Source organism: Pseudophryne corroboree, chromosome 6, assembly GCF_028390025.1.
Source record: "Pseudophryne corroboree isolate aPseCor3 chromosome 6, aPseCor3.hap2, whole genome shotgun sequence".
Taxonomy (NCBI): domain Eukaryota; kingdom Metazoa; phylum Chordata; class Amphibia; order Anura; family Myobatrachidae; genus Pseudophryne; species Pseudophryne corroboree.
In genome coordinates, this window is record NC_086449.1 from 728034231 (window position 1) to 728059189 (window position 24959).

At 44.0% G+C, this 24959-nt stretch overlaps 1 protein-coding gene across 5 annotated transcripts in view; it reads left to right on the forward strand.

Annotated features, from left to right (window-relative positions):
* The window catches only part of RFX4 (regulatory factor X4), a 242988-nt gene that overhangs the window by 147821 nt on the left and 70208 nt on the right, over window positions 1–24959 (forward strand). For all 5 annotated transcript variants that reach the window (XM_063928437.1, XM_063928435.1, XM_063928438.1 and 2 more), the window contains 7 exons: window positions 373–434; window positions 4165–4378; window positions 7090–7167; window positions 15804–15967; window positions 17053–17153; window positions 21703–21761; window positions 24043–24187. In XM_063928437.1, coding sequence (XP_063784507.1) covers window positions 373–434; window positions 4165–4378; window positions 7090–7167; window positions 15804–15967; window positions 17053–17153; window positions 21703–21761; window positions 24043–24187 — 823 coding nt within the window. The remainder of the gene's footprint in view (window positions 1–372; window positions 435–4164; window positions 4379–7089; window positions 7168–15803; window positions 15968–17052; window positions 17154–21702; window positions 21762–24042; window positions 24188–24959) is intronic.

Here is a 24959-nt window from a genome sequence, read left to right on the forward strand (position 1 = left end):
TGTTCACACTACCCCAAATTATCCGTAACTGATGAATACCCTTCCCCTCCCCCATGTAAATCTATAAGATATACAACTTCTGCAAAATGTTTTTATTATTATTATTATTATTATTATTATTTTATATTATATAATTATTATTTCAACAGTGTCACCAGTTGACTAAGCAACTTCACAACCCTTTGCTTATCTGGCCAAGCTTGGCACCAGAACAAATCTAAAAGGAGATGAAATTGTGTGCAAAAACTGTTTTTGGTTTCTGTTTTTTTGTTGTCATTATGGTGTTTCACATTGAAACAAGGTCATGACCTTGAACCAATTCTGTTCCCATAAAGATAGCTGACCTATGGTAATATATTTTATTCCTTGCAGATAATTAGACAACAGTTCCCACAATTAACCACAAGGAGACTCGGAACCAGAGGACAATCAAAGTGAGTACAAAAGTCAACCATAATAGAATTCCAACATCTTGCATGATCTTGTGCCAAAGATCAATGTGTTCTTTTTAGATTTATGTATCTGTGAAACTATAATTAATGTTTATATACTTGATTTTCCTGTGTACAACAATCAGAAGGATGAACAGTGATTTTTATATACACAGGGTCTTCTTGGTAATTTCATAATTAACCTCCCAAATGTTTAAAGGAATCCACGTTGCACCAAATTTGATGGATGCTACCCAGGGGCATAGCCAGAATTTTGTGGGCCCTATAGCAACATTTTGAAGGGCCCCCCGTCCCAATGCTTCTAGAGAGATACTTCTCTGCAGCAGTTGTTAATTTTATGCCCTATAATAGTGCCCTAGTTCATTTTCTGAACCATAGTAGAGCCTTATTTAATGTTATGCCCCATAGTAGTGCCCTAGACTCTTTTATGAATCGCAGTAGTGCTTAAGTTCACCCTACGAGCCTAATTCAGACCTGATCGCAGCAGCAAATTTGTTAGCAGATGGGCAAAACCAAGGCCCTCATTCCGAGTTGTTCGCTCGTTCTTTTTCATCGCATCGCAGTGAAAATCCGCTTAGTACGCATGCGCAAAGTTCGCACTGCGACTGCGCCAAGTAACTTTACTATGAAGAAAGTATTTTTACTCACGGCTTTTTCTTCGCTCCGGCGATCGTAATGTGATTGACAGGAAATGGGTGTTACTGGGCGGAAACACGGCGTTTCAGGGGCGTGTGGCTGAAAACGCTACCGTTTCCGGAAAAAACGCAGGAGTGGCCGGGGAAACGGTGGGAGTGCCTGGGCGAACGCTGGGTGTGTTTGTGACGTCAACCAGGAACGACAAGCACTGAAATGATCGCACAGGCAGAGTAAGTCTGGAGCTACTCAGAAACTGCTAAGTAGTTAGTAATCGCAATATTGCGAATACATCGGTCGCAATTTTAAGAAGCTAAGATTCACTCCCAGTAGGCGGCGGCTTAGCGTGTGTAACTCTGCTAAATTCGCCTTGCGACCGATCAACTCGGAATGAGGGCCCATATGCACTGAGGTAGGAGGGGAAGGGGAAAAGATATCATATAACATGTGCAGAGAGAGTTAGATTTGGGTGGGTTATATTGTTTCTGTGCAGGGTAAATATTGGCTGCTTTATTTTTACACTGCAATTTAGATTTCAGGTTGACCACACCCCACCCAAATCTAACTCTCTCTGCACATGTTATATTTGTTCCCCCTGCAGTGCACATGGTTTTGCCCATCTGCTGACACATTTGCTGCTACAATCAGGTCTGAATTAGGCCCTATGTCACATTTCAGATCTGCCAGTACACATTATGCTGCACAGTACCCCTAATTCAAATTATGGTATATAGCGCTCCCCGTTCATATTGTGCCTCATTACAGTGCCACGGTTCATATTATATAACATTAAAATGCCCTCCAGTTCATTATATACTACACTACAATGAGCAGGTCCAGGGGCATACCTAGAAATATTGCAGGCCCCACGGAAAACGTTTTAAAGGACCCCTACGTACCACCCAATGGCGAAAAATTTATATAACACATGTAACTTTGACAGGGAAGGTAGGCCCCTCTCAGCTCTGGGCCCCATAGCAGCTGCACTGCCTGCACCTATGGTAGCTACGCCATTGATGCTGCCATACCCAAGCAATAGCTATTTGTTCAATAGGGAGCATACACTGAGTATTCTGGGGAATGGTAATTCATTATAACTCATCTAAACTCCAATAATCAATCAAGACAAAATAGATCTGTGAATGTTATTCTTTGACCTTTTGGTTAAGGATATACTCTATGTATTTTTTTTTTTAAAGCATACCTCTCAAACATTAAAACATAAACACAAAATAATTCATATCAGTCCAAATCCAGCATAGATCCAGCAATCCACAGCCATATGTACACAAAGCAACATGTACTCACCAATTCATACAGCACAAAGTAACATTTGCATTTTGGAACCAACACCACAATGGGTTTGATTCAGGTCCCGTTGCAGTAGTGGCAGCATTCCACAAAGTACCGATGTTGACTGACATAGCACGCAGATTGGTATCAGACTGCCAGTGGTTGACAGTCTGATGCCGTTTGGGGGCTTAAAGGACGTGGCCTCAGCCTCCATTTAAAATGGAGGCGTGTCACCACCATTTCGGGGGAGAGAAGAGGCCAGGATCTCCGTCAAAGGATGGAGATTTCCTGGCCTCTATGTTGTTGTTGCAAGCAGTCATCTTGCGGTAACCCACTGGATGCAGCTCAAATCAGTAATGCGTGCAAGATGTGTGACGCCTCTTGCTAGTGCTGTTGCTGCTGCTTACACAGAAGCAACTCCAACCACAGGCCCAATGTTATGACATGACTTGAAGGAGCAATATACATTCTATAGGTGTTCTTTTATTTATTATACACTTATGGATGTGCATGCAGTGACAAGCTTAACTCTATTGTTTTACTAATTGTTTGCCTCACTTCTTCATTGTTGTCTCCCTGTTCCTTTCCTGAATGAAATTAAAAGCCCACTTCTTTCTAAATGATATGAAAAGGGTAAGAGATATTCTCCACTCTCAGCTGTGCGCAGTTGCAACATATTAACTCACTGGGGCTAATTCAGACCGGATCGCTGCTGTGCGTTTTCACACAGCGGGTGATCAGGTCTGAACTGCGCCATCACAGGTGCCGCAGTGCACCGGCGCATGTCAGAGATGCGATCGGCATCTCAACCCAGCGATCGCCTCTGCCTGATTGACAGGCAGAGGCGTTCGGTGGGCGGGCCTGCGGCGTTGGGCCGCCATTTTGGGGGCGTGGTCTGGGCAACGCGGGCATGGCCGGACTGTGCGGAGGGCGGGCTGCGGCAGCTGCGTGATGTCACACGCAGCCTCTACAACCCGGAGAGCAACGGGTAGCTCCCTGCCAGCGGGCAGGTGCTGTGCTGGTAGGGAGCTACTCTTCAGGTACAAGAGTATCGCCGCCGTGCGATGCTTTTGTACCTGTGGGGGGGGGGGGTGTGAGGGCAGAGCCAGACATGCGGGGCGACTAGCCCTGTGCTGGGCGTCCCCCCGCAAATCTGTGAAAGTGATCGTAGATGTGCTAAATTTAGCACATCTACGATCAAGTCTGAGTCTGAATTACCCCCATTGTTTGCTAAGTATGTGGGGTTTTTTTTATATATATTGTTCATAATCAACTTTTGCAATATATGTCATTCTATATTTTGGCACAACTCCCAAAGGCAAAAAAAGCATTGGCCTATGGATGCCAACTGTCACGGGGCACCATAGAGAAGGAGGGAGGCGCCACACATGGTGATTTACACAAGCTGACTTACACTGCTGAAAATGTCCACACCCCCCTCCTGGACTTTACCTGCTGGTTCTGAGTAGAGGTCTGGAGGCAGTTGCCGGAGGGAGTGAGGGGGTTGCTAGGGTGCATTGCCCAGATAGCTTACTTCCGGACACCTGCTGCAAGTTCTGCCACTGACTGTGCACACATTAAATATCAGTAATAGCAGCCTGTAGAAACAAAGCAAGGAAATTGAAATTACCAAGATAATTCTAGCATACCACAGTTATTTGTGGTAAAAAAAAAAATGATGAGTTTGTTGCTTTAACAGACATCAATAATTGTAGTAACATCTTTGCACTTTAAATTCAATCAGCAGAAAAAATTACACAAATAATACGATGTTCTCTTCCAATAGGTATCATTATTATGGTATTGCGGTCAAAGAAAGCTCTCAGTATTACGATGTCATGTACTCTAAGAAAGGAGCTGCATGGGTCAACGAGACAGGAAAAAAAGAAGTCACAAAACAGACAGTGGCGTATTCACCGCGGTCCAAGCTTGGAACATTACTGCCTGAGTTCCCAAATGTCAAAGATCTAAATCTGCCAGCCAGCATCCCAGAAGAAAAGGTATCTATAAAGCCAAATGAATTTCCCAGAGCCTCTTGTCTTTTAAAGGCTAGGCTCTCAGCCTTTGGTATATGCATCACAAGGAGTAACTTCAATCTGTTAAATGTTACTTAAAGTGATAATAAATGTATTAGTAAAAAATAATTCAGTATTTAATAGTTTGGTTATTAAGAATAAAATAAAAAAAATATTTACAAAAATAATTAGAAGATTTATTTTACATCATACTTGCCTATTTTTTTGGGAATGCCCAGGAGACTTCCGAATTTTGGGGAGTTACCCTGTACTCTCAGGATGGTAGACCATCTCCTGAATTCCACCCATTTCCCCAGTGAAATAGGTGATCTGGGCGCAGGAATGATGCAACTTGCAGTCCTATTCACTGTCATGACTTATATAAAGTAGTGAAGCTTACAGTCGGTTTGTGACAAATATGTCCCAAATGGGAGCTAGTGATAAAGCTCCTGACTCACCCACCAAATCAGGACATTTGGGAAGTATGTAAATGACCAGTGAAGGCAGCCATTTTATGGGTGGAGCCATTATTAATTGATGACTATGTAGCACAGTGGCGTAAGTTCGTCCCAGTTGCCCAGAGGCAAGATAAATATTGGTGCCCCCCCCCCGTATATAGATAAATATAGTAAGGCTGCAGATTCTAATTATATGAAGCTACTTAGAATTGACAATTCAAAAGCATCGCATTCGCAACTAGGCAGATCTATGTAGTGTGCAGCGACACACTATATAGATTTGCTCAGTCACTCACAATGCTGATTATTTATCTGACAATTATTTTACAAGTGTCATACCCAGGATTAGAACCCACTACCTATTACACTGGAAGCAGGCACCTTACTGATGGCGCTATATGCTCCTGTATGGGAAGCATGAGAATTCTAACTATATGAAGTTACGTGTAATTGTCAGAGAAGCAACTTCATATAGTTAGAATTCTCATGCTTCCTATACAGGAGCAAATGGCTCCATCAGTAAAATGCCTGTTTCCAGTGTAATAGCTAGGTCGTGAGTTCTAATCCTGGGTATGACACTTTTAAAGTGTGCATCTATAATAACGAGGGTGTGGCTTGTAAGGTGCTAGTGTGGAAGGGGAGTTGGCCATGGAAGATATAGCGGCGGCTGTTAATTAACTGAATATTGACGCTGAACACAGAATGGGAGGAGTGGTGCCCCCCTAAAGAGAAGGAGCCTGGCGGCAGCCGACTCTGTTGCCTCCCACAGTTCCACCTCTGATGTAACATTTGATTCACAAGTAAGCACTGCTTCTTGGATACTAGTTAAGCAGTGCTCCTAGAAAATTGATAATTTGCACACTCCTGGGGACACTTGCAGGGGTGCTTTGGGTTAGTGGTCCAGAACCAATTCAAATTATGTATGGTCAACGTAATAGGCAAAACCAGTGCTAGTGGCTGCCAATCAGACAATTTAATTTAATATTTTTTTCTACATTTTTCAATAAGAAACTTTTTGCATAAGGGTCCTGTGAAAAAAAATCTGACACTCTAGGGTGCTGTGATTCAAAAAAAGTTTGGGAATCACTGCTCCAGATCATACTGTAGTTGCCAACATTTGGGCTGCCCCCTCCAGAAGGAGGCAGCCAAGTGCGAAGTGCGGGTGGCATGGCACAGTGATTCCATCATCCAGGCCCCACCCACAGCTATACAGAGCCGTGACCCTGTAATTGGAAAGCGAGGGTGGGTCCATAAAGGTGCAATTTAGCATGAATCACATCATCATGCCACCTGGACCTTCAACTTTACTATGGGCGGCAGTTGACAGCAGCAAATGGCTTTGCAGGAGATTTGTTTACGCTTCCCAAAGTTCGAGAGAGCCACCTGAGAGTCAGGAGTCTCCCGGGCATTTTTAGAGAGTAAGTTATAAAATATGCTGCAGGTGACAGGTGTTATTTAAAATACAACTAATGGTCAGATCATGTAGAGTTGAACACAAATTGGATGTACATGCTCTCCCGGGATCCGGTCTGAAGATCGACAGTGTCTACAGGTCAACAATGTTTAGGTCGACCACTATAGGTCGGCAGTCACTAGGTCGACATGGATGGAAGGTCGACAGGGTTTCTAGGTCGACATGTGCTAGGTCGACAGGTCTGAAGGTCGACATGAGTTTTTCACATTTTTTTTTCTTTTTTTGAATTTTTTCATACTTAACGATCCACGTGGACTACGATTGGAACGGTAAAGTGTGCCGAGCGAAGCGGTAGCGGAGCGAAGGCACCATGCCCGAAGCATGGCGAGCAAAGCGTGCCATACGAGGGGACGCGGTGCACTAATTGGGGATCCCGGTCACTCTACGAAGAAAACGACACAAAAAAAAAAAAATCCTCATGTCGACCTTTAGACCTGTCGACCTAGCACATGTCGACCTAGAAACCCTGTCGACCTTCCATCCATGTCGACCTAGTGACTGTCGACCTATAGTGGTCAACCTAAACATTGTCGACCTAGACACTGTCGATTTGATGAACCACACCCGGTCTCCCATTGTGTGTCAAGAGATAAATGTGTGCCCATATACAGAGTTTCTATACATCGTCTTAGTCATCAGCAACCTGTTGGCTTCATGTGTGTAGTGTAATGTCTAGATAGCATGTTTATTTTCAAACAAGAGAGCCCTGCTGTAAAATCGCTGATGTTCTTAAATAAATATTTTATCATTTACTTTGGCTACAGATTTCAACATTTATAATGATGTATCGAACCCACTGCCAAAGGATACTGGACACTGTAATACGAGCCAACTTTGACGAGGTACAGTACAATAAAACTGATAGATTTCAATTGGATAGAATATACTAATATTGGAAATGTCTGTGAGCAAAATACCCTGATTGTCTTTTAGACATAGCACAAAGTCCATAGAATTCTACTGTCAGTGTAACTGTGTTTGTCATTTTCAAGCTATTGTTTTGTTTCTCTAGCATCCATAAGGGATATTGGGGAATAATACCCCTTTTCCACTGTAGCACGGGTTGCAGCCATAGGTGTGCGCAAGGGGGGTGCCTGGTGCGCACAGGCACCCCCTAATGTCTGGCACCCTGATCTCACAAGCCTGATGCAGCAATCGCCAAGCGGGCTGATTACTGTCATCTCTGCGCTGCACCCTGTCAGGACTGCATTACTGACCGGACGCCTGGGTTAATCAAGGGTGCCACTGCCACCGGCTTTCAAACTCCCGACTCCACCTCCATGTACAAAAACAGCGTGATGTGATGTGATTACGTCATGCTGCTCGCACGCCCACCCGCCACATGCCTACCACTCTCTTTCTATGCTATGTCAACGCCAGCCACTGATGAGGATCAGCATGCAGCCAGCGTTCCTCTTAGGAAGACAAATTCAATACTGGCAGGCGATCAGCAGCAACATTGACACGTCACTCGTTTTTCCAGCAGCAGCAGTACTAGTCTGCGACTGTCAGTGTCAGTGAGTGACTGACTTGTAAGTAAGCTGCTGCAGCTTGCAGGGGAAAGAGAGGGGGAGCCAGACCAGGCTGAGGAGGAGCAGTGTAATTGCAGGGAGTGCCATCAGGGGTGTTTGTTTGGTGCACACCATAACATCTGACAATGTATCTGCTTTATTAGGATTGGTGCAAGGGTGGATATTTTATATTGCGTTGACTGTCAATAGATGGTGCTAGACACGCCCAAAAGGCGGTGCTAGACACACCCCTCCGATGGTGCACCCCCTAATAAAATGTGCTGCGCACGCCTATGGTTGCAGCCTGACGCGGCTGCGACCCGTGCTACAGCCCCCTTTCAGACAGCGCTCCCCAACCCGGCATATTGCCGGGTTGGTGACACTGCTAGTGACGCAGCAGGGGCAGCGCTGGGAGATCACATGATCTCCCAGCGCCGCCCTCCCATACACTGTGAACGGGAGCCGTGTCGCCTTGACACGGCTCCCGTTCACACTACACAGCTTACCGGGTTGAACACGTGGAATCCGGGAATTTGCAGGGGGACCCTTTTCCATTAGGGAAAAACACGGGTAAATGTGCGCCCCCACGCATTTACCTGTGTTTTAAAAGCTAGTGGAAAAGGGGTATTAGTATGATGTGGTATAGATGGGGTCCAAACGAGCTGGTACACTTTACATTTCTTCAACTGGGTGTGCTGGCTCCTCCCCTCTATGCCACCTCCCACAGGCAGTTTAGAAAAAAGTGCCCTCAGGAGAGGATGCACACTCTGGAGCTTCAGAGAGTTTTCTTCAGTTTCTTTTAAATCTTTGTTATTTTCGGTATGCTGTTTGGGCAACAGCATACCTGCACCATGGGGGACAGTCACCGGTCTTGCAAGGTGTCAGAACCGCTTCCCCGCTGCAGGACCACTGTCCTGAGAGGTTGTTGTACAGCAGGGCACTGCACCTTAGCGGTCACAGTCGCAGCACGCCGCACACCCCTAACATTGCCTGAAGGTGGTGAGTACAAACCGGAGGCCGTCCTAGGGGGGTCCCCCGGTTCTTGGTGCGGCAAAGATGCAGGGGAGGCATACGGGACCATAGGGACCCGCTATAGCCCCTTGTGTACACTGTCAGTGGTAGTTAAAACTAACACTTGTGTGATGTTTTTACACTCCTAGGGAGATTTTGCCAGTATAAATATATCTGAAACTCCGGCACCATTACAGGGGGTGGAGCTTCCTCAGAGCGGGACCAGCTGCGTTTTGGTGCCTTCCTCTGCTTACAGCTGCAGCAGCAGGCACACACAGCTCCTCCAGACACTCAGGATATGCAGGAAAACTGGTACAGGGGTGTAGCAAAGGGGGAGAGCCGTTATTGTACACGATCTGTGTCTGGAAAAGGACAAAAACTCCAGTGTTTCACTGTGATATAACTGCTTGCAGCCTCACTGGGGCTGTTTAGCTTGGGTGTGCTGTTCCCTTCTCTCTGTCTCCCTTGGCTCTCACATACAGTAAAGGCAGACTTGCTATTGTATTACTTGTCTGTGTGTATGTGTATGTGAGTGTTGTTTACTGTAAACATGGTAAAATACCAATTACAGTGTCTGTCACACCAGATTCTCTCTCTCTCTACATCTGGTTTCATGTCATGTGAACAATGTAGTCAGTCATCACAGCACAGTGAGGGGACTAGTGGGGGGGGGGGGGGGGGTCAAGAGCCTTCCTGGCTAGGTGCCATAAAATCCATGATGTCAGATATGTCATCTCAGCTGTCTGCTAATGCTAAAAAAAACTCAACAACTGCAGCAGGCTGTTGCAGACCTGGCTGCAAGGGCAGATGGTCCACAGACCCCCTCTCTAGCTCAGGACCACTTAAACGTGTGTTACCTGCCTTACTCTCAGACTCTGATGAGGAGGAGTGGGAGGAATTGGATCCCCTTACTGGGGATTCCCCTTCTGCACAGGGTATTAAGCTCCTCATTTTAGCTATATGGAACGTGTTAAAACTCTCTCTAGAGGATGCTGCGGCGCAGCAGTCATTTTTATTCACACAGAACAAGCTCAGTGTCACTTTCCCTGAGTCTGCAGAGTTAAATGACCTATTTAAGTTAGCCTGGAAAAAACAGATAAAAAATACCAAGTGTCAAAATGGGTTTTTGCACACTTTCCCGTTTGCTCCTGAAGGCAGGAAAGTCTGGGAAGAACCCCCGGCTGTTAATGTATTAGTACCTTGCTTATCTAAAAAGGCGGTACTGCCAGCTCCGGGCTCCTTTACCAATAAAGGACCCTGGGGATAGAAAAATAGAGACTACACTGAAGTCTATCTACACTGCAGCGGGTATATCACAAAGACTGGTCATAGCAGGTTGCTGGATGACTCATGCCATTCATATGTGGGCTACTCAGATTCAAGAGGGCCTCTCTTAGTATATGTCCCTGGTCAGTAACGTGACTCTCCTGAAGCACATTCAGGACATTGCACACGTCCTGTGTGACTCCCTCAAGGAGATAGGCAATATTAATGCTAGGACATCTGCTATGGCAGTGTCGGCACACAGGGCTTTGTGGTTGCGTCAGTGGATAGCGGACGCAGAGTCCAAGCGCAGTGTGGAGTCTCTCCCCTTTTCAGGGGAATGGCTCTTCGGGGTGGAATTGGATACGTGGATTTCTAAAGTTACTGCAGGGAAATTCACGTTTCTCCCCTCTGGGGCCCCGCCGGCTAGACATTCCTACCTGGGGCATCTACTCAGTCCTTTCAGTCTAACAGATTTCGATCTAGCCTCAAATGCAGCTAGAGGCACCTGAGGCAAGACAAGAAAACCAGGAATCGCAGATTCTCAGGAGAGCACCAGTTCAGCTTCCACTAAGGCGTCAGCATGACGGTGCCCACCCACCCCAAGGGGATCTCAAGGTGGGAGCTTAGCTGCGTCACTTCAGCCGCATCTGGGAAAGTTCCTTCTAGGATACCTGGGTAAACGACCTCATTTCTCAGGGCTACAAGCTGGAGTTCGACGGTGCTCCTCCCCAATGATTTTCAAATCATACTTGCCAGCTTTGGAGGATACCCGTGTTACGCTGCAACAGGCCATCCTCAAGTTGGTCCAGTCCCAAGTCATTGTTCCAGTGCCACTTCAACAACAGGGAAAGGGTTACTACTCCAACCTGTTCGTGGTACCGAAACCGGATGGTTCGGTAAGACCCATACTGAATCTGAAATCCTTGAATCCTTACCTAAAGGTTTTCAGGTTCAAGATGGAATCCTTGTAAGCAGTGATCGCGGGTCTGGAATAACAAGAATTCATGGTCTCCCTGGATATCAAGGATGCCTATCTCTATATCCCAATTTGGCCACCTCATCAGGCTTACCTGAAGTTTGCCCTACTGAACGATCACTACCAGTTCCAGGTGCTACCCTTCGGCCTGTCCACAGCTCCAAGGGTGTTCACGAAGATGATGGCGGAGATGATGTTCCAACTCTGGGTCCAGGGGGTCAATATTGTCCCTCATCTGGACGATTTCTTGATAAAAGCGAGATCCAGGGAGCTTTTATTGCTCCATATAGATTGCACTATTCAGATTCTGTCACACCATGGGTGGATCCTCAATTTTCAGAAGTCCCACCTGGAGCCAACTCAACGGCTCCTGTTTCTGGGAATGTTGCTGGATATTGTGGCCCAGAAATTGTTCCTCCCAGAGGAAAAAGCGAGAACACTTCAGGAGATGGTCCGCATGGTTCTCCGGCCTACTAGAATATCCATCCATCTTTGCATAAGATTGTTGGGGAAGATGGTTGCTTCGTACGAGGCGATCCAGTATGGAAGGTTCCATGCCAAAACATTTCAATTAGACCTCCTGAGCAAGTGGTCCGGATCACATCTTCAGATGCACCGGATAATATGGCTATCACCGCAGGCCAGGATTTCCCTCCTGTGGTGGCTGCAGTCCTCCAACCTACTGGAAGGCCGAAGTTTCAGGATTCAGGATTGGATCCTCCCCACGACGGATGCGAGTCTGAGAGGATGGGGAGCTGTTGTTACCCAGGGGTCTCAGTTCCAGGGCAGGTGGTCAGCCCACGAAGCTGTCCTTCTGATTAACATTCTGGAACTTCGGGCGATCTACAATGCTCTGATTCAGGCCTCTCCTCTACTCAGAGATCACGCGATCCAGGTACAGTCGGACAACACCATGGCAGTAGCGTACATCAATCGACAGGGAGGAACAAAAAACCTGCATGTGAGAGGTGTCAAAGATTCTCCTCTGGGCAGAAAGAAATGCAAGAGCACTGTCCAAAATCTTCATTCCGGGAGTGGACAACTGGGAAGCAGACTTCCTGAGTCGTCACGATCTCCTCCCGGGAGAGTGGGGGCTTCACCATCAGGTGTTTCAGCAGATCATCGACTGGCGGGGCTGCCCACAAATAGATATGATGGCTTCTCATCTCAACAAAAAGCTTACTTGGTATTGCTCATGAACCAGGGACCCTCAGGCGAGGGCAGTAGATGCACTGACGTCGCCTTGGCTTTACCGGCTGTTCTATCTGTTTCCTCCGATTCCATTGCTCCCAAGGGTGCTCAAGCGAATCAGGAATTAAGGAGTCCAGGAAATTCTGATTGCCCCGGATTGGCCTCGGAGGTCGTGGTACGCAGATCTTCTGGACATGTCCATCGATGCTTGGCCTCTGCCACTGAGAAGAGATCTTCTTCAGCAAGGTCCATTCGTCTACCTGGACTTATGGTGGCTTATTTGACGGCATGGAGGTTGAGCAGAACATCGTAGCTCACAAGGGCCTTTCCAATAAGGTTATTGCTACCATGGTTCAGGCCAGGAAACCTGTAACGTCAAAACACTATCATCATATCTGGAGGAGATATGTCTCTTGGGGCAAGGACCACACGTATCCACTTGCGGAGTTCCACTTGGGACATTTCCTGCAGGCTGGTGTGGATAAGGGCTTACGTCTGGGTTCTATTAAGGTCCAGATTTCAGCTCTCTCCATTTTCTTCCATAAGAAATTTGCAGTTTTGCTAGAAGTTCAGACCTTCTTGCAAGGGGTGCTTCACATTAAATCTCCTTTTGTGCCGCCCACGGCACCCTGGGATTTGAATGTAGTGTTGGAATTTCTACAGTCCTCCTGGTTTAAACCTCTGATGATGGTAGAATACAAGTATCTCACATGGAAAACGGTGATGTTATTGGGGGCTTCTGCTAAGCGTATCTCAGAATTGAGGGCCTTATCGTGTAAAAGTCCTTACTTGGTCTTTTATGAGGACAGAGCAGAGCTCAGCACTAGGCAGCAGTTCCTGACAAAGGTCGTCTCTGCATTCCACTTGAATCAACCTTTTGTGGTTCCGTCAAGTTATGCCACTTCTGCTCCTCTGGAGGCATTGGATGCTGGTGGTCATTCCGAGTTGATCACAGCCAGCAACTTTTTGCTGCTGCTGCGATCAACTAGTACACGCCTATGGTAGAGTGTATGTTAGCTTAGCAGGGCTGCGATCGCTTGTGCAGCCCTGCTAAGGTAAAAAAAATTCAAGCAAAACTAGACTAGGCCTATACCTACTTACCCTGTGCGCTGGATCCAGCGATGATGGGAACGGCATCACTCCCCGAAAACGGCTCCAAACAGTCCGGATCTGCCCAGGTACGCCTTCTTCCTGTCAATCTTCTTTGCGGTCCGTCCTGCGACCGCTTTCTTCTTTAGACGCAACGTAACCTGGCGACCCCTGTCCCTGGACAACATCGCACATGGCGCCCGCTGCGCATGCGCTTTCCGCACCCGTTCGTACTGCAGCGATAAACCACTGCGTGAGAACGGGTCGGAATGACCCCGCTGTGCGAGCCTTGAAGATCTATGTCAAAAGAACAGCTCCCATCAGAAAGATGGATTCTTGTTTGTGCTTTATGATGCACAGAAAAAGGGTTGCCCTGCTTCAAAGCAGTCCATTGCTCGTTGGTTTAGGCTTATTGTCCAACAGGCCTATGTGTCGGCAGCCTTACCTGTTCCTCAGTCTCTGAAGGCCTACTCTACAAGATCGGTGGGGTCTTCCTGGGCGGCTGCCCGTGGAGTCTCGGCCTTGCAACTATGCCAATCTCTTACCTGGTTGGGGAAGAACACCTTTGTGAAGTTCCACAGGTTTGATACTCTGGCCAAAGATGATTCCCATTTTGGGCAGACGGTGCTGCAGACGTCTCTTCACATTCCTGCCTGTTCTGGAAGCTTTGGGATGTCCCCATCATACTAGATTCCCCCAATATCCCTTATGGATGCTAGAGAAAATAGGATTTTAATTACCGACCGGTAAATCCTTTTCTCGTAGTCCATAAGGGATATTGGGTGCCCACCTCAGTGTGTTGACTTTTTTGCAGGTCGTCTTTTATATGGTTACCTGTTCAGCTGTTGCTGTTTTGTAACCAGCCGTTGCTGGTTGTTTTTTTATGTTAGTGGTGTGCTGATGTGTAAATCTCGCCACTCATTGTTGTTGTGTTCCTTCTCTCAAGTATGTCCTTTCTCCTTCGAGCACTGTTTTACCTATAACTGCCTGTGGGAGGGGGCATAGAGGGGAGGAGCCAGCACACCCAGTTGAAGAGATTTAAAGTGCACTGGCTCCTTTGGACCCCGTCTATACCCATTGTACTAGATTCCCCAAATATCCCTTGTGGACTACGAGAAAAGGATTTACCGGTAGGTAATTAAAATCCTATTTTTGTGCCTTTCAAATCACTCATACTTAAAACATGTTTAAGGCTAAATTAAGTTTCACACTTATTTATCAAAGCTGTAAAGAAAGAGATATCGGAGATATCTCCTACTTTTCACGCAACAGAGCTCACCACAGCCATCCGCAGAGTTTTCTATGAGGGCGGCTATTTAATAAGCCCAGAAATTCCCAGCTTCTCGGAACTTGCCTGCAGTGACTAGTGCCATCTCTGTTACCCATGGGAAAGCCCAGTTGGAAATAATAATATTATAATAATAATTTTATTTATATAGAAATCAATGCAATAAATCTTTGGTGGACTACAGATACTACACAATCACAACATTTCTTTCCACCAGAGGTAAAGTAGTGATAGAGTAGGTTATCACTTTGCTTCTTACTTATTGCCGGAACGGGCTTTAATCGGTACTGTGTCCTGGAAACTGCACATTGGTAAATATCACTGGAGAAAATTCCTTATGAGTACGATATGCAGCGATGAGCAATATAAATTTTTCAGGGCTACACTGCAGTGTTTATTAAATAAGGCCTTTGGCGGGAGATGTACTGAGCAGTGAAAAGAATGGAGAAGTGAGCCAATGGAGAATTCACCCATGGCAACCAATCAGCTACTCTGTATAATTTTATAGTATGTAAATGATAAATGTTACTTCAGTGCTGATTGGTTGCCATGGGCAAGTTCTCCTCTCGCTCACTTCTCCACTCTTTTCACTGCTTATCACATTGTGGTAAAACAGGAAGCAGCCAGCTTTTCAGTACGCAAGCTCTGAGATTCAATTCTAAGTGATGTCTGCAAATGCAGACATTGCTGACCATTATGCTATGTGCACGTCTATGGACTGTCAAGCAAGTTTGTGATGTTTGTGTCCATGAGTTGCCAAGGAAACGGCCTGACAGCTGGCGACTGGTGCTGCTGATAATTGTCCCCATTCAATTTTCCATAGGTTATATTTGTATAATTTATTTAACATTTGTTTTAAATAGGGTGGACAGGGGTCAGCAGTGTACTCACTATTATACCCGTTATGCCAAATATTGTAGTAAGATTGTGATGTTCAAAATGTATTTATCAACGGTCCTAACTTTTTGTGGGTAACAGCGGTAAGCCTATCATATGGAAGGAGTGGTCACAGCAAGTTGAGGGTGTTGCTAGTAGCTGTAGGTGCTTTTACTTTGTGGATCAGAAACAGGGATGATTTTGGATTTAGAAACAGCAATGACCTGAGTAATCCAACCCCATTATTCAATGGTTGTCTCTATTTTGCAGGTTCAGAGTTTTCTTCTGCACTTTTGGCAAGGAATGCCACCCCATATGTTGCCGGTTCTGGGCTCGTCCACCGTGGTAAACATAGTGGGTGTGTGTGATTCCATACTATATAAAGCGATCTCTGGTGTATTGATGCCAACTGTGTTACAAGCTTTGCCCGACAGGTTGGTGCATTAAGTCAAAGTGCATTATTGCTATTTGCTATGGTGTTATTATCTTACTGTATGTTACTTTGTCCTGCTTAGTGCAGGTCTAGCCACTGATTCAGAAATCTTTGCAGTGAACTTGAAGTGGCTTGGACAGTATAGGTCTAATTATAAGTCATCTATCGAGAGTAGAGAATATAAAACTGTTTTGGGCTGATGCCTATACAGGTTGAGTATCCCTTATCCAAAATGCTTGGGACCAGAGGTATTTTGGATATCGGATTTTTCCGTATTTTGGAATAATTGCATCCCATAATGAGATATCATGGTGATGGGACCTAAATCTAAGCACAGAATGCATATATGTTACATATACATCTTATACACACAGCCTGAAGTTAATTTTAGCCAATATTTTTGATAACTTTGTGCATTAAACAAAGTGTGTGTACATTCACACAATTAATTTATGTTTTATATACAACTTATACACACAGCATGAAGGTCATTTAATACAATATTTTTAATAACTTTGTGTATTAAACAAAGTTTGTGTACATTGAGCCATCAAAAAACAAAAGTTTCACTATCTCACTCTCACTCAAAAAAGTCCGTATTTCGGAATATTCCGTATTTCGGAATATTTGGATATGGGATACTCAACCTGTATTAAATTTAACCAAAACTAGAGTCCATCTGTACCCATTTCGTAGCCAATACTGCTGTACTCTTGTAGCAGCAGATCCACTGTTGAATTTGACAGTCTGCTGCTGTACTTACAAAAGTACAGTAGATCCCTGTAGGTAAAGTTCTGCACTCTAATGTATTTAGTTTTATAATGCTGTTGCCAGATTAGCCTTAACCTTCACAAAAATCCAATTTACAGTTTCTGAGCTAATGTTCTATCTTCTATGCACTTAGCTTTGCAGTGGCACCATAATATTGATGGAAGCTTTGCACTCACTTCAAAATGTTCCAATACACTTGGCAATAAAATTATAATTTTAGCTATGGCCACAGATTTTCATTGCATTTCTTGCAAAACATCTCTTTATTTTCTAAAATCCAATCATGACCAAATATTTTGATTCTTCGCCTTTAAGTTTGACGCAAGTGATACGAAAATTTGCCAAGCAGCTGGACGAATGGTTGAAAGTTGCCCTCCATGACCTTCCGGAAAATTTACGGAATATTAAATTTGAGCGTAGGTATTGATTTGATTTCTGTTCTTTTGGTTTGTGTGTGTAAGAGAATATGTTGGAATGATCACTGATGAATGCAGTCAAATTAATTTTTAAAGCAGTTAAATGAGTAGGAAATAATTCCTGAATGATCATATATGAAGGCTAAATGATAAATATTTTATTCTGTGTTCCATTATTATTGAGCTGCAGGTCCGTTAAAAAGTAAAGTTTAATAGAGTATTTCCTTCCAATTTCATTACACAGCTGAACTTTAAATATTTAAAATATTGCATTCTGACAAGACTTTAGCATTTGAAACTCCTCTAGGTTCCGTCACATTGGAGCCTATATCAGGTCCCATGATCCCCAATCCATGCAACTTATTCTAACTACTGAATATGCAATTTTGGGGTTCCGGATGAGTAACTAGGTAGAGATACCAGAACCAATGATCAAAACTGGTTGCAAGAAATATATTTGAATTCAATTGATAGTAAGAGGATGTATTTGCAATGTCCTTGCTTGGCTCATCAATCTTGTGCCAGATATGTATGTGGAAGACCAATTCATTTGGTTGTTTTGTGGTCATTCAGAGGAATAGATCATAGCATTTGTGTAGAGCAAGTTTTCCTAAAAAAATTGCAATCTCACTTTACAGTATATTTAATTTTATATGATAAGGAGAAAATGTTGATTAAAATGATTCTTTTTGGATGGTATGATTTGCAAAAAATTGCACCTTAACTCCAAAAGTCCAATATACAGCTTTAAATTGGACTATAAGGTCGGGGTCCAAGCAATATTCCTTCACTCCTATCATTTTCATGCCCCATATTAATGACATTAATACCAGAAGTTCTCCCCTTCTCATCATGGGTGACTTCAATATCCCTAACTGACAGATTCTGGTTCTTCTACCTTCTCTCCTTTTCTTCCTCCCTGACCTTTACTCATTGGCCTTCTTCCCTTTCTCAATTGAGTGGTTATTCATTTTGCCTCATCTTTACCTATCATTGTGATGTCTCTGACTTCACCAACTTCCCTCTTCCTCTCTGTGACCATCACCTCATCTACTATTTCCTATCTCTAACTTGTTCCTTGATCCACTCTTTCAAGATAACCATCACTTGGTTCAACCTTGATGCCCTTGGCCCTGACTTTTTCTGCTCCCCTAGACTCTCACCCATCCTTCATCTTCCTTTATTCCCTGACAAGGTTATTTCCCTCTATACATGTGCCCTTGCTTCTGCCTTTGACTCTTTTGCTTTGGTAGTTGTTTTCAACCTCTGACTATCCTCATCCCAACCCTGGCTTCCTAGACTTAGCCCCATAGAGGTTCCCACACTGTGTAATGGCATTTGAGAAGATCTTGTTTGCTCCCTGACTTCCCTCAATTCAAATTTATGCTCATCTCTTACTGCTTTGCTTTTTCCCTCTACAAACATCAAATCTCTCATCACCTTCCAATCATCCAACCCATGATGTCTTTTGGTACCTTCAACTCCCTCCTCAGTCCTCCCCTCCACTCCTCTTCCCTTAAAGCCCTGAAGTTTGAATCTTTTTTTCCCTCCAAATATCAGAACTATCGCCATGATTTTTCTATCATAATAATTCTCCTGCTCTTCCTTTTCCCACATGTGCTGGCCAACCTACACTTTCCTTCTGTTCTTGGTACCAATCTCTATATGCCTCCTCCCGTTGTGAACTACTCAGATCATTTGGTCTACAATACATTTATTCTGATGATCAAATCTACCCTGACCTTTCCTCTCCGCTGTCTCTCTCATCTCCAACTGTCTATTCCATATATATTCTTCAAAGTCTCAGCATTTTCTTAAACTCAACGTATGTCTACTATTTCACTTTTTGTCTTCTCCCCTTCCAGGACCCGCTTTTCTTTCCACCTCTAACTTACTATTGCCAACACTGTCCTCTATCCTGTCACATAGGGATCATCCTTGGCTCCTTCCTTTCTTTCATCCCCCGCATTCATGCTATCTCTCAATCTTGTTGCTTCCACCTTCACAACATTTCTAAAATTCATCCCTTCTACACCAATGAGGCCACTAAATCCCTTATTCCTGCCCTTGTCATCTCTCGCTTGGAGTATTGTAACCTCCTACTCTCTTGTCTTCTTTTCTCCCATCTCTCCTCTCTTACCTCTATCTTCAATACTGTACCATGTCTTATATTCCTATCTCATTGCTTTAAGTCGTCCTCTACTCTCTTTTAACTCTTTCACTGTATCACCTTTCCTTACAGAACTGAATTTAAACTTCTCACCCTACACTTCAAAGTACTTCATAACTCTTCTTCTTCCTCCATCTCTGACCTCAACTAAATCCTCACTCCCCCCTAACTCTTCCTCTGTCATCTTACCTCATTATCTTTTCCCATTTCCGCATCCAGGATTTCTTCTTAACTGATCCCCTCTGGAACTCACTACCTCTACTTATCAGACTGTCTTACTAAAATGCACCTGTTCCTCAAAGCCTGTCAGCTCAATTCACCTACTTAGCTCTCATCTCTGTGTTCGCCCCTCCCCTTTTTCTCGAGTTCACATCCCAGATAGACCCTACTGTATATCCCTTAATATGTAGACTCTTACGGGCAGGGCCCCATCTCCTCTTGTTTTCTCCATGCACTACCTATGTCCCAAGTGTGCTCCAACTTATGAATGATCATTTATGTTTGCTCATCCCAGGCTTCTGTGTCTTTGGGTTATATGAATTTGTTGCCAGTTATGATGTTACCTTACTTCACTGATTAGTCTATCCTCATATATGTTGTTGTTGTTTTTTGTTTTGTTTTTGTACTTTCTATATAAAAGTGGTTGTTTTAAATGTAATTGTTTCAAAGTAATTGCTGGCACCATGTAAATAAAGGTTAATAACAGCATAATAATACAAATGATTTAGACCAATTTCATTTCAATTCTGCAATAGTGATTGATAACTCATTGCAAAGGCACTTTGAGCTGATATATTATGTCCTATAGCACTTCTAAAAAAAGTGGCATGTTTGGTTAAAATACCGTAAATTTTAAGTTTATTTTTTAAAGAGAGTATGCATAGTAGTATACTCCATTATGGTCCAGTTTATCCAATAGCTTATATAATGCATATATCTCTGTGCCAAAAGTCTTTTAATCTATACACAACAAATAAAAGCAGCAGATTAATACTTTGTCTCTGCGGGTAGACTTTCCTTCCTAACGATGTTCCTGCGTTAGACTAAGCCCATCTCCTGCAAATAAATCCTTCCTCATTGTAAAGCTTTTACACTTTCTCCATTCAGAAAAACTGTTCACCATCATACAGTAATTAAGAAAAAGGATTAGCTGTGGCTCAAGAACAGGAGCTAGGCTATTGTTGTAGCATGTTAATACTCATAAAACAAATATAATAATAGTAATGCTGACTTTTTTTCTTATTATTTTTTATGTTTTAAATAACTATAAAAAGTACCTGATCGTGTTCGCAAAAAGCACTCTTGATCATATGAATTTTTGATAATTATTTTAAATGTTTCTGCTGCTTTCTGATGGAAATACAGTATAAAAATATGGCAGTTGCTAGTAACTTATCTACTTGTGAGTTATATTTTTAAGCTACAGAAACAATGTATAAAAAGAATACAGCAATTGTACTAGTCAGGGGCAGAACCATAGGCGATGGAGGGGGTGCAGTGGCTTAGGAACGTGGAAGTGAGGAAACACAGACAATGTCACGTTTGCTTCCAAAAGCTCGCCCTATCAGCTAGGGAAGGCAACTGGAAACCAATGGTTCTTCACTATTCATGTTTCCGACTTGATGGTGATGGTTTTGCCATTTAATTCCAGGATTGCATTGGTTGTCACCATTTCATGCTGCTTTTCGATGTGTGTTCTCCCATGGTGTAATACACCATGGGCATAAACACTGACCCAGCTGTCAACTCTACAACCACTCAACTGTACCATTGATGGTTTAAACTAAGATGATGGTCACATACCATCAGGAATTTGATTCCAGCCTTCTGATGGCCGAAGAATCTGTTTTCAAAAGGTTCCTCTTGTGAACATTGTATTGGGTGTATGAGATAGACCACACATGCTGAGGAGAGGTTACTGCTAAGCTTTATTGGGAGCAGTAAAGGAGGCCCATGTGACAAGATCAGCATTGCTGGGGTCTATCCAAAGGTTGGTATGGGACCTATCACCCGGTGATGCACTTGTTCATACCGAATGTTAGTAATATCAATAGGCTTTTATAATTTCAGCATGCTGAAGAACAGGGAGTTGTTTATATTAACAGAGGCAAACCTAAAGCCCTTCTCCATCCTAAAGCCCCCTGGTGCTGCTCCATTTGGCCATCTTTCCTTTTGTTTAAACAAAACCAGGTCTGTGTGAAGTTGCAGTGTTGGTGGGGGTGATAGTGGGAGGAGCAATTTCAAGCCACAATCACCAATGGAAAAATAGGCCCGGCGTGCTTCTATAGCGGCGTGCGTCTGTATGTTTTCTTTTAACTGAATGGATGGACCAGTCTAACCTCCTAGGTACTAATTTTTATTACTCTCTTTTCCTACTAGTATCTAAAAGGTTTTCACAAATCCTTCGAAGGCAGACATCATTAAATCATCTGTGCCAGGTGAGTATTCTTCAAAAATGTACTTTTACATAAATGACTGATATTCTGATATATATTGTCTATTTTCAGAACAACAACAAAAATCACCCCAGCCCCTCCTCATGTGGAAACACAGGAGAGCTGCAGCAGCACCCTTAGTTAAGAATAGTGAGATCAACACAAAGTCTATCTGAAAGATACTCACTGCATCTGTTAGGGAATTGAATGGTGTGAATGGGTCATACACCTAGTAGACACATAAAATCTGTGGGCACTGGGTTGCGTGAATGGATCATACACCTAGTAGACACATGAAATCTGTGGGCATTGGATTGTGTGAATGGGTCATACACCTAGTAGGCACATGAAATCTGTGGGCATTGGGTTGTGTGAATGGGTCATACACCTAGTAGGCACATGAAATCTGTGGGCATTGGGTTGCGTGAATGGGTCATACACCTAGTAGACACACGAAATCTGTGGGCAGGGTCGGACTGGCCCACAGAGGTACAGGGGAAACCACGGCTGGGCCCCACTGCCTGGGGGCACTCCTCCTCCTCTAGTGATCAGGTTCCAGACTGTGCACATGAATTAAACATTATACATATGTTACCTTATACTGCACAGGACTATAATGTATTATCTACAGTACATTATACATTATACAGTACATATGTTACCTTATACTGCACAGGACTATAATGTATTATCTACAGTGCATTATACATTATACAGTACATATGTTACCTTATACTGCACAGGACTATAATGTATTATCTACAGTGCATTGCCAATATTTATCTGGTACAGTATCATGCACGCACTAAAAGTATTTGTATATTTGTCAATGGGCCCAGCCCATGCACTCAATAATGGTTAGGCAATCCAATGTAACGGCTGGCCACACCCCCTCTGGAGACTGACCACACCCCTAAACATGGGCCCCTACCACGGCATTCCCCGGTGGGCCCTTCATGCACCATACACATACACATACATGGATCATACACCTAGTAGACACATGAAATCTGTGGGCATTCAGTTGAGTGAATGGATCATACACCTAGCAGACACATGAAATCTGTGGGCATTCGGTTGTGTGAATGGGTCATACACCTAGCAGACACATGAAATCTGTGGACATTGGGTTGAGTGAATGGGTCATACACCTAGTAGACACATGAAATCTGTGGGCATTGGGTTGAGTGAATGGGTCATACACCTAGTAGATGCATGAAATCTGTGGGCATTGGGTTGCGTGAATGGGTCATATACAGCTGAGTGGGAAGTGTTAATTTGGCCTGTTTACATATGGATGGAAAAATGAAGATAATCAGTCCTTAGGGAAAGCCAGTTATTTAAAGCCACAGCAATGTAAGGTCTGACAGGTTGATTCTCTGGAGTATGCAACTTGAGAGTAGCCCACAGTTTGGTTACCAAGGATAAAATTCCACGGTGATCCGGGATTCCTTTCAGACTTCATAGTCATTAACTGCTGGGGGAGTTTCCATGTTGTTATGTGTCATTGTGTTTGTATTTATATTTATTTTATTGTTACAGGTACATTAACTTTATTAAAACGCCTGTGTGGCCTTTCACGTCCTGTTACGCAGCTTTGTGACTTTATTCATACATGTGTCTGTTAAAAAGGGTGTACCAAAGGCGGTTCTGTATTGGGCATAATTGTACTTATAAGGGGTAATTCAGAACTGATCGCTCGCTAGCGTTTTTTGCAGCGCTGCGATCAGGTCAGAACTGCGCATAGATATGCACCGCAATGCACAGGCGCATCACACGGGTACAAAGCGGATTGTTGCTTTGCGATGGGTTTTATGAAGAATCCATTCGCACAATCGATCGCAAGGAGAGTGACAGGAAGAAGGTGTTTGTGGGTGGCAACTGACCGTTTTCAGGGAGTGGTTGGAAAAACGCAGGTGTGTCCAAGCGTTTGCAGGGCAGGTGTCTGACGTCAATTCCAGCCCCGGACAGGCTGAAGTAATCGCAGTGGCTGAGTAAGTTCTGGGCAACTCAGAAACTGCACAAATATTTTTTGTATCGCTCGGCTACACATGCGATCGCACACTTGCACAGCTAAAATACACTCCCCGGTGGGCGGCGACTATGTGAACACAGGACTGCAAAAGAACTCTAGTGAGTGATCAGGTCTGAATTAGGCCCATAATACACTGGGGACTCACCAGTATTTTGCTGCCAACTGTAAACCCACTTTTTATACTTAAAGATATAGTAAAATCTGTGTTTCTTATTTATTTATGTCGTATTGAATTTCTGTGAATTTCAGGCATCGCGGACAGTAATACACAGTGCTGATATCACATTTCAGATGCTGGAAGACTGGAGGAATGTTGACCTTAATAGTATTACCAAACAAAGTCTATATACTATAGAGGACTCCAGAGACGAACACAGGAAACTCATTATCCAGTGTAAGCCATACAGCTCAGTATGTTCTGAATAAACAGACGTTATATCCACTGATCTGTAAGAATGAGATAGATTTTAAAGTGGCAGTCTAATGGTGCCCATACACTTGTGTGATGCCCCGCGACGCGACATCTTGGGGCATCGCACTGGCAGTCATCGCACCTGAACTGCCAAAGTGATTACCATGCGATCATGCGATAGATCACATGGTAATCACGTGATGGGCACATCACCGCTGAGTGGGAGCGGCCTCCGTCCACTCCCGGCGGGTGCCCATCGCACATCGCAGTGCGATATATAGCATGTGTTTTTAAAAACACATGCGATCGCACTGCGATTCGATAAATATTAAGTGCAGCACATACTATCTTGAGACGTGAGATTCGACCGGTGTGCCCGCGCATCGCGTCGAAAGGTACCTAAAATGTGCATACAATCCTTCAATTTCTCTCACAGATGTGGTTGAAATCGAAGGTTACCACCGATTATCTCACAAGTGTATGGGCACCATACGGGTTTTGAAGAGGATAAGAAAGCTTTCGTATCTATGGTGCAAAAGTATTAAGCCTGGAGAAGTGAAACAGACGTGATAAGTGGAAGGTGATAACGCACCAGCCAATCATTCCAGGGTTTGAAAAATGATAGTGGCTGGTGCGTTATCACTTTCCATTATGTTCCTACCCAGCCTACTTGTTATGTTCTGTCATTCCAACACAGCAGCTAAAATGTACTTCCAGTCAGCAGTGTTAGCAATCCTGGAACAATTCCTGTTTG